The 15,264-nt window shown below is 33.7% G+C and overlaps 1 protein-coding gene across 1 annotated transcript; it reads left to right on the top strand.

Moving 5' to 3' along the window:
• The first annotated feature begins 552 nt into the window (after positions 1 to 552).
• On the top strand, positions 553 to 1,998 carry LOC145669746 (uncharacterized). The gene has a single exon (XM_081738082.1). It carries the CDS (start codon positions 553 to 555, stop codon positions 1,996 to 1,998), a length of 1,446 nt encoding a protein of 481 aa, XP_081594208.1.
• Positions 1,999 to 15,264: the final 13,266 nt, after the last annotated feature.

Below are 15,264 nucleotides of genomic sequence, written 5' to 3'. Positions count from 1 at the left end.
TTGTTAGTTCAACATTTCGTTTCACAATTAGACAATAACACTAGGCGTGCGTCTGAGTTGCAAATCACAGATCATTCTTTCCCTCCCTTATCAGAGTTCTTTGCTTTCTTGGAACGTAGGTGTCAAGCATTTGAAACTATAAAAATTGCACCATAGCAGGAAGTAGTGTCAAGGTCAAGGGGCGATAAAAATAGACATAGTGCTGAACCAAAACAAAAAGAAAAAACAACCAAATCGTACATGACAACAACTCAGTCTTTCTGTAACTTTTGTAAACAAAACCTAATACATCAGTTGTTTAAATGTTCTGCATTTTTAAACGCTGAAGCAAAAGAAAGACAAGACTATGTTCGAGATAATTTATCGTGTTTCAACTGTCTCAAAAAAGGATGTAAAGTAAAGACGTGTAGATCAGGTGGCTGTAAACGCTGTTCGAAAAGGCATAATACCTTGCTGCATTATGATGTAACGTCAACAGCAGATGAGAAACCCAGTGTTGCTAATTCACAATCAAGAAATTTTTCGAGTCATTCTAATACGAATAGGGAAAATATGACACAAGGTTCTTATTGCATTTTTAAGGGAAAACCAAATGTTACTGTTATGTTATCTACTGCTATAGTAAATGTACGAGATGCAAGTGGTAAATTATATCCATGTAGAGTATTATTAGATTCTGCCAGTCAAAGTAATTTTGTAACTGAAGATTTAGTTCAAAGGTTGCGTCTACCTAAAAATAAACACCGAGTTCCAATTCAAGGTATTAATAGTGTGATTAGTGAAACAAAGCATTGTGTAGATGTACATATAGAATCAAGAATTCGTGAATTTGAAATTGATGAAAAAAGTTTAGTTTTGCTCAAAATAACAGATAACATTCCAAGTAGGCCAACAGATCATGCTGATTGGAACTTGCCGACAGACATAGTGTATGCAGATCCTAATTTTCACCAACCAGATACTATTGACATTTTGTTAGGCGCGGAGGTGTTTTTGGACATTTTGCGATCGCATAAACTAACTAGACCACGGAATTATCCAGTAGTACAAGAGACTGAATTTGGGTACATTTTGGCGGGTAAACTTCCTACAACAAGAGATTCTAGTATAACGCAAGTGTCATTTTTTGTGCAAGAAAGTAACCTTGATAGACAGCTACAGGCATTTTGGGAGCTCGAAACTATACATTCAACAGTCATGACTCAAGAAGAAAGGCAATGTGAACGACACTTTGAGGAAAACACTACCAGAGATAGCAGTGGTCGATTCGTTGTACGTCTGCCAATTAAGCCAAATCATAAACCATTAGGAGAATCATATAATTTAGCTCTTCGTAGATTTTACCAGCTAGAAAGACGGTTGCAGCAGTGTCCAGAAATTAACGAGCATTACTGTAACTTTATGAGGGAATATGAAGAATTAGATCATATGAAACCAGTGAAAGAAGAACATGAAAATAATGGTATGAAATGTTATCTGCCACATCATGCAGTATTGAAACCATCCAGTACCACAACAAAGCGAACAGTGGTTTTCGACGCTTCTGCAAAGGCTTCAACGGGGGTTTCATTAAACGACATACTTATGGCAGGACCAACAATCCAGCAAGATTTACATTCAATTGTCACCAGATTTCGAACCTTTCCTATTGCTTTTACGGCGGATATTCAGTCAATGTATCGAATGATTAAAGTTTGTGAAGATGACATTGGACTTCAAAGAATTCTGTGGAGATATTCATCAGTCGAACCAGTCAAGATTTATGAGTTGCAGCGGGTCACATATTGTGAAGCACCATCACCATATTTGTCGACGGCGTGTCTTCGAAAGTTGGCGGAAGAAGAAAGAAGTAAATATCCTCAAGCAGCGACAGTATTGGAACGTGATTTTTATATGGATGATGTAAGCTCAGGATACCATAATGTTGAACAGGCGTTAAAGCTTCAGAAAGAACTTATTCAATTATTGCAAAGCGGTGGGTTTACTTTAAGAAAATGATGTTCGAACGAGCCAGCATTGTTGGAAGCAGTGCCAGAAGTACATATTGAAATTCACTTACCGTTTGAATTTGAGTCCAAGTCAGGTGTTTCAACATTGGGTTTATCGTGGAATCCAGCATCAGATAAGCTTCTCATCACCAACAAGTCAGTTAAAGAATGTCTCACGACCAACATACCAACCAAACGTCAAGTGACTTTGACCATAGCAAAAATAGTTGATCCTTTAGTACTTGTAAGCCCTGTAGTTACTCCGTTCAAGATTTCTTACAACAAATGTGGATCCATAAGATCAATTGGGATGACCAGATACCATCAGAGTTCTACCAGCAATGGTTACACATGTATCATCATCTTCCAAGTGTTAACGAAATACAAATTGATAGATGTGTAGTATTGAAAAGTTATGTTCATGTCGCGATACATGGGTTTGCTGACAGCAATCAGTCATGGAAATTAAGTGTTATTCAACAAGTGTTTCCGGGAAAAGATGGACTAGTGAGAGTAGTGAGTGTAAAGTGTAAGACAGGGAGTGCTAAAAGACCGATTACTAAAATTGTACCTTTACCTGAAAAATGATCATGTGGATTGTGTGTAAGTTGATTTGGTTCAATCAAGAAACGGGTGAATGTAGAGAGTTTTATAGTGAGTTTGTATCATTGTCATTATGTTTGCATAACGTTTTTCTTTTGTTTTTAAAAACCGGTATGTGAGTGTGAGTGTTAGCAAGTTGAGCACCAAAAGATCCATACAAGACGGTCCTCCGGAATTCGTAAAAAATACAATATAACAGTAAGTTTTAAGAGTTTCAGTTGTTGTGTAGTTAGTGCAAATAAACATTTATTCATTTATCACAGTTAAGCTGTTTTGTGAACATTTATTCATCAAAAAACAGAATCACATAGAATATCGATATCGTCCAAAATATGCTTGTACCAATTAAACTCCTTGTTATTCTTAAAAACTTTATCGTCTATAGTAACACTACTAACACCTGTAAAAGAATAACCATTAAAATAATTTATTCCACCTGTTACCAAAGTAGCAAAACTAATAAGTTTTGGGAAGTAAACAATTGTAAGCTCACTATGCTTTAAAAAAGCCTACTTTCTTTAGAAATCCATATCGGGGTATAACTTTAAAACATACTCTTCTAACCACCTTTTAAAAACAAATAAGCTTATTTTGTGGATGGTTCTTCTTAGCAACAAATGCACCTTATATTTAAAAGACCTAATATCTCGAACAGCAAAAGCAAACACAAAATAAGCCGAATCAATATCGAGTTCGCTCCAGAAATTAGAAAACAAATAGTCTTTGTTCCTGCTGTTACCTCTCTTTAATAACTGCTAGTAATTCTAGATATATACACTTTCTTTCTTCTATGGTTTTCTTATTTAAATCTCGATATTCTGGATGCATCTGCTGTATTTTTAACTCTTCTTATTCTTGCACTATCTTCTTAATGCACTAAAATATAACTTATTAAGTGGATATATTTCCCGAACAGTAAATGGATACAAACGGTTGGTAATATTAAGCCTTTTTTGAAACACATCTTGAAAGACATTACTCGTGTCCACTAAAACAAGAGCGGCAGGATTATTTTTTTTAAAAATAGTAGAGAACAGAGAGTTTTTTCTTAGCAAAATATATATTCACCTTCTTTAAGTAAAATTTATGCTGCATAGAAATTCGATTCTCCTCACACTCTTCTTAGCAATATAATGAATAGGCAACGTGGTTAAACTAAAAGCAGAAAGCACAAATTATTAACTTCTCTCGATCTTCTGTTTTATTCGGCAACTTTACTTGCAAGGCTGTTAACTTTTCAGTGTGAATTACCCTAATAAGCAAAATTTAAAAGCTGTTGTATCTTGTTAACTACTTAGCAACTGTTCTGTAAAATATATGTTAATTTTATCCTCATCTTAGAAATCGGGACTTTGTAAAACGTAGCATCTGTAAAATTTCTTTGATGTGTAAAATTTGATCTAAACAGTTCTGTACTGGATCACACTTATTAGAATTTATCCACTTGTCAGTAGAATAGTTAAAGATAATCGCTACAAATCCGTAATTACATTTTCCTGTGCCAAGTTACTCTCGAAATTACCCTGTAAATCTTGTCTGGACAATGAACAAAATCAATTAGGAAGTTACCCAAAACTTTCCATACGTCTTGAGAAGTGATTTGGCAAATAAATTTGTTGTAAAGTTTAATGGGATAATTATCTGTATTCAAATTAAGACAGTCTAAACCAACGGAATCATCGTTTTACAAATAGCGTTAATTGGCCTGTCCTTCTCGAAATTAGGTATAGAAGAACCTTTCTTTGCAAAATTAAAATTACTAATTAGATTTCTTCCACTTCTCTTTTAATAAAAATACCTGAAAAATCTTGTGTAATATCGAAATCTGGAAGAAAATAATATTGTGTTTGTAAATTTTCAAAAATTTCTGGTAAACGTTTTACTAATTTTTCTATTGGCACATCTGCTAATTCCACCTTATATGGTATAATGATCGGATTATCATATTTCTTATTTATATCTCCGAAATACTTTTGCACTATTTGCTGTAAACCACTGGCTCTTTTAGTACAAGTATATAAAAGGAAAGGTAGTTTAGCCTTAACACCGTGCAATGCTAAAGTAAAATCTGAGAAATTAGATCGTATAAAAGTGTTTAAAAAAGCTACAAGCTTCCTTCTTAATTAGAAATTTTTGTCCCTCGCCACATAAATCCCAAGTGCTTACCTTAACAAGAAGTACGTTCTGGCAGAATGATGGTGTAATTCGTGCTAAAGATTGGAGTCTTGGTTCTCCACTAGCATAAATAATATCCCCAATGTTTGTAAGTAAATTGTTATCGATTAAGTTTTCTAGTAATAGCCATTGGTTAAATCTCTGCTGTTGTTTTATCTTTACCTAATAACTCCCTAAGAGAAAAAGCTGTAGAAATCTCAGCGGCCTTTTATTATATGAAAAAGAAAAACAAGGAACTTATTCTGCTGCTATTATTGCTAGTAAACTAGGAAATGTGTACTGTAATACACAAATTTAAAGCAGAGAGTACATTTGAACATATAATAGGAACAGAAAATTAGAGAACCTTATGCAGTACAATTTGTTTTAAAAGTTATTGCTCTTTTAAACATGTCATTAATTGAACAATCTCGTGCAGTTTATCCTATTTAAAACTGATTTTAATGTTATTGTAAAACCTACTATTATTCGGAAAATTAACTGCCGTATTATAGACTATAATTATTATCCAAATATAGTGTTATACTTCCGAAATACTCCCAAGACTGCTATTAATTGGAAAATCTTGCGCAATATAACCTATTTAAAACTGATGGTATTGTTCTTGGAATATCTACCAATAATCGGGAAATTAACTTTACAACCAAAGACTATTATTGTTATCGAAGTATAGTGCAATACCTCCAAAATTCTCTCAAGTCTGACCCAAATAAGCATAAAGAGAGATTAGTATTTAATATAGATATAGAATATATATCTATATTCTAATATATATATATATATATTCTTAATTAGAAATTTTAGTTACCTTTTTGTCCCCAGCCACATAATTCCCAAGTGCTTACCTTAACAAGAAGTACATTGTCGCAGAATGATGGTGTAATTCGTGCTAAAGATTGGAGTCTTGGTTGTCCACTAGCACAAATTATATCTCCAATGTTTGTAAGTAAATTGCTATTCTGTAATTTTTCTAGTAATAGCCATTGGTTAAATCTCTGCTGTTGTTTCATCTTTACCTAATAACTCCCTAAAAGAATAAACTGTAGAAATCTCAGCGGCCATTTATTATATAAAAAAGAAAAAGCTTGTTAGTAAAAAACTTACTCTGCAGCTATTGTTACTGGCAAACTATAAAATGCATACTAATACAGACATTTAAAGCAGAGAGTTCTTTTAAAATATGATAGAAATAGACAATTAGAGAACCTTATGCAGTCCAATTTGTTTTAAAAATTATGTTATCGCTCTTTTAAACACGTCATTAATTGGAAAATCTTGCGCAGTTTATCCTATTAAAAACTGTTTTTAATGTTCTTGTAAAACCTACTATTATTCGGAAAATTAACTGCCGTATTAAAGACTATAATTATTACCCACATATGGTGTTATGCCACCGAAATACTCCCAAGACTGCTATTAATTGGAAAATCTTGTGTAATATAACGTTTTTAAAACTGATGGTATTGTTTTTGTAAAATCTACTATTTATCGGGAAATTTACTTTACTCCCAGAAACTATTATTCTTATCAAAGTATAGTGCAATACCGCCAAAATTCTCTTAAGTCTGACCCAAATAAGCATAAAGAGAGATTAGTATTTACTCGTGTTTAATATAGATTTTTATCTGCATTTTAAGTTAGAAAGTTTCCTTTCTGGTACATTTTGCCTCACTGGTTAAGTATGTATGTAGATATCTTTTTCCAAGGAAACTTCCAAGAATTATAATGCACAGTACGTAGTTTTATTTTTATATATTTTTAACAAAAGGCCGTAATCTTTAATCAGCATATTAAAGGGCAATAAAACAGAACAAAAGCTTACTAATTCTGGTTGCCACCGAAAGTGTTACCGCTTAGATTATTTCTTTTACCCATTTGATGCTAATGATATGCTTTATCCGTTTATGAGGAAGCGATGATCACCAACGCGAGATAAAATTCTCCGTAAACCATGTGTGTTGGTCACTGGAGCGAGATTAAGTTCTCCGTGTATGTGTGTGTATTTTTTTAAATCTTTGCTCTAGTATGTTAAACATACGCCATAATCAAAAAAATGGTCGTAAAAGGCTACACAATGAATACCCTTTTTTAAATCCGCCATTTCCGGACCCAAGCCCTGCATGAAAAACGATAAGGATTGAGGTAGTTATCTCCATAAGAGGCCCTAATCTCTGCTATGTTACGTATAAATTAAAAAAGATGGTCGGTACTTTTGCGACATGTAGTAATCGACGACCTATTACTAAATGTGGAAATATCACCTCAATATTTTGCTTCGTTTACGATTAATTTGATTTAAATTTTTGACCTTTGATCTCGATGGTCATTACTTTTGGCACATGTAGCAGTTGATGGCTTGTGACTAACTGTGGAAACAACACCTCGATATGTTGCTTCGTTTAAAGGTATTTGAGTTTAGATATTTGATCTTTGATCTCAATGGTCAATACTTTCGGGACATGTAGTAGTTGATGACCTGTTGCTAAATGTGGAAACACCACCTCAATATGGGGCTGTGTTTGCGAGTTATTCGGATTTAGATATTTGACTTTTGTCCTCGATGGTCAGTACTGTTGGGACCTGTAGTTAATGACCATTATTAAATGTGGAAACAGCTCCTCAATATGTGGCTTCGTTTACTAGTTATTCGGGTTTAAGAATTTGACCTTCGACCTGTTTGATCAGTACTTTTGGGATATGTAGAGGTTGATGACCTATTGATAATTGCGGAAACAGCAGCTCAATACCTTGCCCTGTTTCCTAGTTATTCGGTTTTAAATATTTGACCTTTGACCTCGATTGTCAATACTTTCAGTACATATAGCAGCTGATGACTTGTTACTAAATGCGGAAACAGCAGCTTAATACATTTGCTTTGTTTTGCGAGGTATTTGTGTTTAATTATTTTACATTTTACCTCGATGGTTAGTACTTTTGGTACATGTAGAATTTCATGAATGCTATGTTACACATGGGTTGATAAAAGGGAACGAGCATGTTGGTAGTCTTGGCTATGTTATATAGGAGTGCGTTCGTAGTCTCTGTGTAATTTCTCCTATGATAAAATACGGGTTGATAAAAGGGAACAAGTACACCCCAAAAGTGCTCATAAAGGGGAATGAATACACCCTCTTGAAAGAGAACGAGTACTCAGGGTGTTCGATTTTCCATGGTTTGGCGATACGAGTGACACAGCAGACCGTGCAACACTGAAAAATCAAGTCCTTCGGATCAGGCGCGACCTGCAGAGTAAAAAATTCATCACTAGGTAAGGTCAAGTGGCGCCCATACTACTCACGTAGTTTTTCTCAAATTTTAATTGAGTACATATTTCAATATGGTACAAAGTCATCTCTGGAATCTGAACATTTCATAAATACTATAATTACTATTATATTACATGTCTGATTAACCAATGGAAGCTTTGATTAAATCTAATAGTGGATTTGACCATGAAAGGCTGTGTTAGTGTTAAAACATAATATGCTTGTTCTAATGACTGATGTAAAATCATGTTATTCTGATTCAACTCATTACTTGGTGCTGTGTTACACACGAAGGTATATCCTTTTCCGAACTATCACAATACTCATATGAGCAATAGCTTAAGTAGTTTTCTCTTGTATTGAAAACACATGGGTAGGTGATAATGAACCGATTTGGTATAAAAACTATATCCATCTTTTAAGAGGTGTTTCTTGTTACATTCAATCTGCCAAGAGTAAAACTACAGAAGTTTTTTGGTAGTCTTTATTCTGTTTATTAAGAAAATTGTATTATTTTAGGAGATGGGATGTGCTGGAATGGATGTACTTTTTCTTTTATTACGCTTTACTTCTCGCTAGTTTGTCTAGGAATCAACTCGACTTATTTGTAACACCCATTAGTGTTATATCTAAATACGATTGTTATTGTACAGTACTGGTGTCTCTTAACTAATTAATACTGAAATTAACAGCAATAGTCAAGCATAGAATGTTTCTCAGCATTAATTTATTCTTTACTAATCTTCAATTTAAAATTTATTGTATTTTTACTATATTCTTACACCTTGATTCTTGTTTCAGTCCATGTGAAATAGTAATAGTCAAGTGCCTTATTAATAGCAAACAAGTAGATTGTTGTTCTTACATTGATGTCTATGAGGAAGAAGACGACACATACTACGTATTCAATTCTGCTGAGATAAGGTAAATGGAATTAACCAGGTACATAAGAGCTAAAAGAATAATGCACATTTATGAGCATTTTTGTTCTCTAACAGTAGTATTGTCACTGCTACTTTCCAATTCGAAAAATTTGTTACATTATTAAATATTTTACAACTAAATCATTTTAATATATAATTATTAACAATGAATATAAAAATCTCCAAGCAACTTGTCATGACTTTCGTGTCGACGATTTAGATTTATTTGATTAAAAATGTATAAAGGTAACCAAGAAAGTTCTGTCACTATTTCAGCCACCATCTACGGACATATGTGTCTCATGTAAGACTTACCGGGAAAATCAAAAACAGTCCACATCAACATTGACGACCTTCTATCAACATTCTGGCAAACCATGAATTCCATGTCTTTAGACCTTAGTGGGCCGTGAACCGAAGAAGGTATCAAGTGCATTTTTCACCTCTATTAGGATTTTGAACTTACGTTCTCAAAGGTGTAACCCCAAGAAATGCAACACGTTAGAATCGGACGGTGCAATATTCTGGAAGTATGACAGATATAATAGTATTTCCCATCCATGGCGTAGAACGGTGTCCTTAAACTTTGTAAACCACTGCTGCATTGTCTGAGTAGTCACGCGTTCCTTAGCAAAAGCCTGGCATATCTTCCGCTTCGCTGTAGTGGAGTTTGCACTCGTACACTTATGACACTCTGTGGAAGTCCTATGTTCACTCTGTCCTTAAGCAAGTTCACATTATAACTGAACTACCGCAGTCAGGTAGTATGTTGAACATAGCCAGACAAACACCTGACTTTCGCCTTATCTCCAATCGAATTCAACTCACAGTGTGAGGGTCAATTGAACACAGACTACCATGAAAACGATCGAACTGTCTTGGTTATCTTCATATTAAATGTGAATCTATACGTTACAATTTACAAACACGGAATCTTTGAAACGTTAAAATGAGTAACTTCGGTGAAAGAAAATATTAATTTAGTTTTTGTAAGTAATTTCATGTCAATAATACTAACAGAAATGCCTGTTCTTCATGAGTTTCTCTTTCTCTTTCCCAAGACTCTCAATTCAGTAAAAGCGAAATAATAAAATTCCATAAGATACACTGGACTTGATTTTGAAATATTACTTCCTGACATTACGGCACGCATCGGAGAGGAGAGGATAGTTCTCCTTCGAGATCATCGAAGGGAATTCAGTTCCGTGCAAGCGCATGTGGTTCAATTGGATCTCATGTGATTTATATCAAATATGGTTGTTTTGAAAGTCCGGGAACACTTTTAATATTTTATTGTAGGCAAAATATATATTCCTGTCGTATCACTACTGTATGCATTTTTCTCACTTTGATGTGATGAATTTTAAAAATGTGTGGTAGTTTAATAATTCTCATATGCAGAAAACAAAAAAATAAACAATTATAATAGTAAAAGAAATTCCGTGTACAAGACTCGAACCACCTCCAACCACACATTTACTGCTTGATTTTAGGTTATCGTGCTTACCAACTACAGTACGGATTTCTTATATGCTGTACATCTGCTCTACTGTACTACTACAAGACATGATTTTCATTTATAATCCTGTACAAATTCGTCTCTTTTGATAGATAATTTTCATTTTTTGGTATATTAGTATGGAGCTTGTAGATATAAGCAATGCTAGAAATATTCAATTAAATGTTTTGTTTATGGATATGATCCGTATTGCTCTAACTGTCACTGACATGGAGGTCTCAGCCTCTAGGTTTAAATACAGAACATCTCCTGGAAAACAAAAATACCCTTTCCAAGAGTGTTGGTAATTTTAATAATTTCCACCAAATTGCGTTTTCTTGTTTCTAATTTCTTTATTTTAAAATGAAGACAAAAGCAGTATAAAACATACCGATCTGGCCCAGTGTCTGGATCTGTTTGCATTTTTTGTAAGTTATTTCTGGTTGCATGTAATAGATTTCTTAGTGCCGCACGATATGCCATGAACAACGGACCATCCAACCATGGAAAATTGAGTACCCATGGAAACCATTTTCTTTTACTACGAATTTTTAGGGGTGTTCTGGTTCCCTTTTACGGCCAGTATTTCAAATTCTATTTTAATATAGCTAAAATTACATAATGCTATTTGCACATATTTTCGCAACACGTAGCAGAGCTCATAAAATATCTTGGCTTATTTTCCAATCCCTGTTTAGCATAGCAGAGAATACATAAGACTATGAACAAATATTACAACCACTATGTAACATAGATAAAACTATGAACATATAGAAGCGAGTAATAGGGGTGTACTCGTTCTCTTTTATTGTACATTTTTAAATCCCTATACAACATAGCAGATGACTACCTTTCGCAAACCCCGTGTAACATAGAAGAACTAATAAAAACAGAAGGACCACATTTTTAACCCATTTGTAACATAGTAATAAGCTTCAGATAAAAAAGCTTACATGAGAAAGGATATAACTATATGTAACATTTTTGTTCCCTTTTACGACATAGCAGATGCCCTCTTTTTACAACCCCTATTACGAATATTACATTTACTTTTATCCAGGTCTTTTAGTTTATGTGGGATACTCCCTTTTATAACAATATTAAGTGATTTGCTTAAAAAACTATATAGGGGTTTTTCAACATGGTGATTACCAATATGATATTTATTTTTACCTAGGTCTTTAAGTTTATGTGGGATACGTTTTTTGTAACAGTTTTAACTGATTTGGATGAAACTCAATATGTAGGATTTCCGAACCTGCCGATTGCGTATACCTTCTTTATGTTTATCTAAGTATTTTACTTTCTGTGGGATACGCTCTTTTTTCACTACTACTCGTAATCTGGAGGTAAAAGCTATAATATATAACGATATATAACCAGTGAATAGAACAAGATATTAAAATAGCGTATACACATTTAACAATTATTCATTGAGTATTACGAATTAAAAGAAACGGTCTCTTCGAGGTCAAAGAAAGATATTTCATCATGCGTAACATGAAGAACGTATAACATATTGAACTTCTGTTCGTAGTTGTTCCTATAACGACAACAAATAGTATATGTGAAGAAAGCGAAATTCTCATAAGAGAAAAGCATATTTGTCTAGTTCTATATAGCATAGCAGAACCATAAAGTGAAGTTACATGAACGGCGTTAATCTTTTTAAATCCCCTTTTTATTATACTAGAATTTACACAATAAAGAGTATGGCCGTTATAACTCTTTTTCTAAAATCCTACAAAATATATCATCGTATACGGTACAATATAAAGAAATTCTGTTTTTATGTTTGGTATTAGGACAGGGAAAAGCTGTGACCTTCTGTATTTAATGTAACCCTTATAGTAAACCATTTTCTTGTGATTACGACATTTATGCATCTTATGTTCCCATGCATCTTATGTTCCCTAACATTCCCTAATCGAATGTTGCTTTCATATGGACCCATTTAGTTATAGCTGAACGGTTTTTCAAATTTAAATTTTACATAGTTTAGAACTTTGAACCAACAAGAACCAATTCAATTTAGCTCGTTTGAAATTTTGCATCATTTAAATGAGAGAAGAAAGGCCGTTTTAACTAGCTCACAACTAAAAAAATTAGTATCATTTAGATAAACAGAGGGAAATTATTTCAAATGTTGTTTCACTTTTGCTTTTATAATATCATATATACTTTTGTACCAACGAATAAAAAATTGTCATCTAAATAATCGAATAAGGTTCATTTAAACTATGGTTCATTTAGACTATTGTATCACGTTGTGCTATTCAAATAAACGAATGCATAAATGTGAGTGGTCTATTTAATATTGTACCAACTACAAAAAAAGCAGAAAATTCATATAAACTAGCTCAGAATTATATCTCTCTATGCCAATGAAATAAACGATGGAAAAAAATTGAGTTCACTATTTTATCACCAACTAGAATAAAAGAAAATTTTATACAATTTTGTACTACACAAATAAACGATAAAATAAATTTGAGTGACCTATTTAATTTTATATCAACCAGATAAAGCCAAGAATATCAATTTTATATCATTTTGTACTATTCAAATAAACGAAGAAATAAATGTGGGTGGAATATATTTGTGTCAATCATAAAAAAATCCATATTAACTAACTCGGTATTTTATATCTTTTTGTGCTACATAAAAGGAATAAATGTTATGGCTTATTGGCATCGTATCAAATATTGTATTATATAAATAATAAAAGAAATGAAATTTTAAGTTGCTCAATTATTTCTGTACCATTTTCTTCTTTTCAAATGAAGGAAAGATTAAATATGAGAGGCATATTTACTTTTGTAAAAAAGAGAAAAAAGCGATGAAATGCGATTTTGGCTGGCTCAGATTTTTATATCATTTGGTACTATTCAAATAAACGAAGAAAGACATTCTTTTATTTTGTGATGTTAAAAAACTGAAGTATTTGCTTAATCTCTCGGGGAAACCAAACAAGAAACAAGTAAAAGTGAAATATTTTAAATAAAGTATTGAAAAACATCCTGGCAAAAATAGTGAAAATGAAAAGCAAATAATATAAACACGGAAAACTTTCACAAGGGAAAATAAACTCAAATTTTCTCAAATCCGAAATAGAAAACGAAAGTATGGAGAATAAATATATATACTCTAGAAATCTTACAAAAAACATTACATCCCAATCACAACGAAACCTCAACGTATTCGCACAACATCGTTTACAGTGGCGTTCTACAATCTTAGCCTTAGTGGTGTGGAGACTCAGCTGTCAATCGACTGTGCCTGATCATGGACTTCAGCCAAGTGTAAGTACGTAACCATGAACTCTGTCTGTTATTATAATGAAATATGCGTATGGCAGTCTTAATATAAGAACGAGAATATGTAACCCCGTGTAAATCAAAATATTATTTATTATCTTCTCCATACTCTAATTTACTTTAAATGTTATTCATTTCTCTCTTAATATTTTGGTGAAGGTTATACTTTATGTACTTATATCCAATAAAATCATGTTTTGTATTATTCTTCTTAGAATCTGTTTGTCTCCTTTGAAGCACTGTGCTACCTGCCCTATGGCAATCAATCATGTCCTTTTACGTCTTATTGCTCCCCAGCCGGGAAACGAACCCCGGTCTCCCGCGTGACATGCATTGATACGAACCACTATACTACCGGTTCCATTGTGTGGTTCACTAATTCACTTTTACATCAATCACACTGTTCAGAATCAATTTCAATTTTATTTTATTTATATATATTATGGCTCCACGGCGGGGAATCGAACCCCGGTCTTCCGCGTGACAGGCCAGAGTTTTTGGTTAGATTGACAGAGAAATTTAAGACTACTCTGTAACGTGCCGAACGTTGCTCAACTTTGCCTAGTGTGAAATGCTGATATGGTAATCCATACTTAACTGTAATATTAAGTGATTTGAGAAAGCTCAGGGATAAAGTGGAAGTGTGGCTTGACTGACGGTCAGTATAAATACAGGAAGGAACGCAAAAGGGAATAATGATTTGGTTGATCATGAAGGAGATAAAAAATTCAGTATTTGGCGTTGTGATGGGTTGTGTAATCGTAAAGCCTGTATAATGTTCTGTTGCGGCATAAAAATATTGGTATTTCTCTGGGTCACTGGCTATAAATTTTCCTGCTAAGTCCAAGCTATAAACCGAAAGTAGGGGAGCTTGTGGAAAGCGTTCTATTTTCGGGTTGTTGGGCAAATAATTGCGTTTGAAAATTGCACTGTTTGCAAAATTTGAGTTCACTCGCTAGCCAAGGTTTCAAACGTGCAACGTAATATTTATAGAGTATCATCCAATAGAGTTCTTTAAAGCCTACATGAGCAAGTTCACCGTGATATTCTTGAACTAAAGCAGGTTTTAGTGCGCCCGGAATGCAGACTAGCAAAGGAGTTTGCGAGGTACGATACATTTTCCCATATAAGTTGTTGTTCTTAAGAACGTACTGTTTTGTGAGACGTTGAAAGGCCGGATCTGATTCACTTTTAGTTTTTAAAGTGGTAATAATTTTTCCGAAATAACGGCCCTGAAGTTAAAGATTTGGGAGGTCAGTGTTGTTAGCTATTGTAGTAAAAACAGTAAGAGGGGTGTCCTCCAAGGGTAGGTGGGTCTGGTCAGTATCGGTATTATTGGTAAAGAGGACGGCATCGGGAGTGTCATCTTGTTCTAAGGCAATGGCATCTGGTGAGACGCCTAGAGGAAAACGGCTAAGTAGATCAATGACTGCATTGGACTGGCTTTTTACGTGTTTGATTGTAAAAGTGAAAGTCTTGATATAAGTGATAAGA

This window comes from Thermobia domestica, chromosome 14 (genome assembly GCF_964235325.1).
Source record: "Thermobia domestica chromosome 14, izTheDome1.hap1.1, whole genome shotgun sequence".
Lineage (NCBI taxonomy): Eukaryota > Metazoa > Arthropoda > Insecta > Zygentoma > Lepismatidae > Thermobia > Thermobia domestica.
Note: the sequence above shows the minus strand (reverse complement) of the source record. Positions and strands in the feature narration are given on the sequence as shown.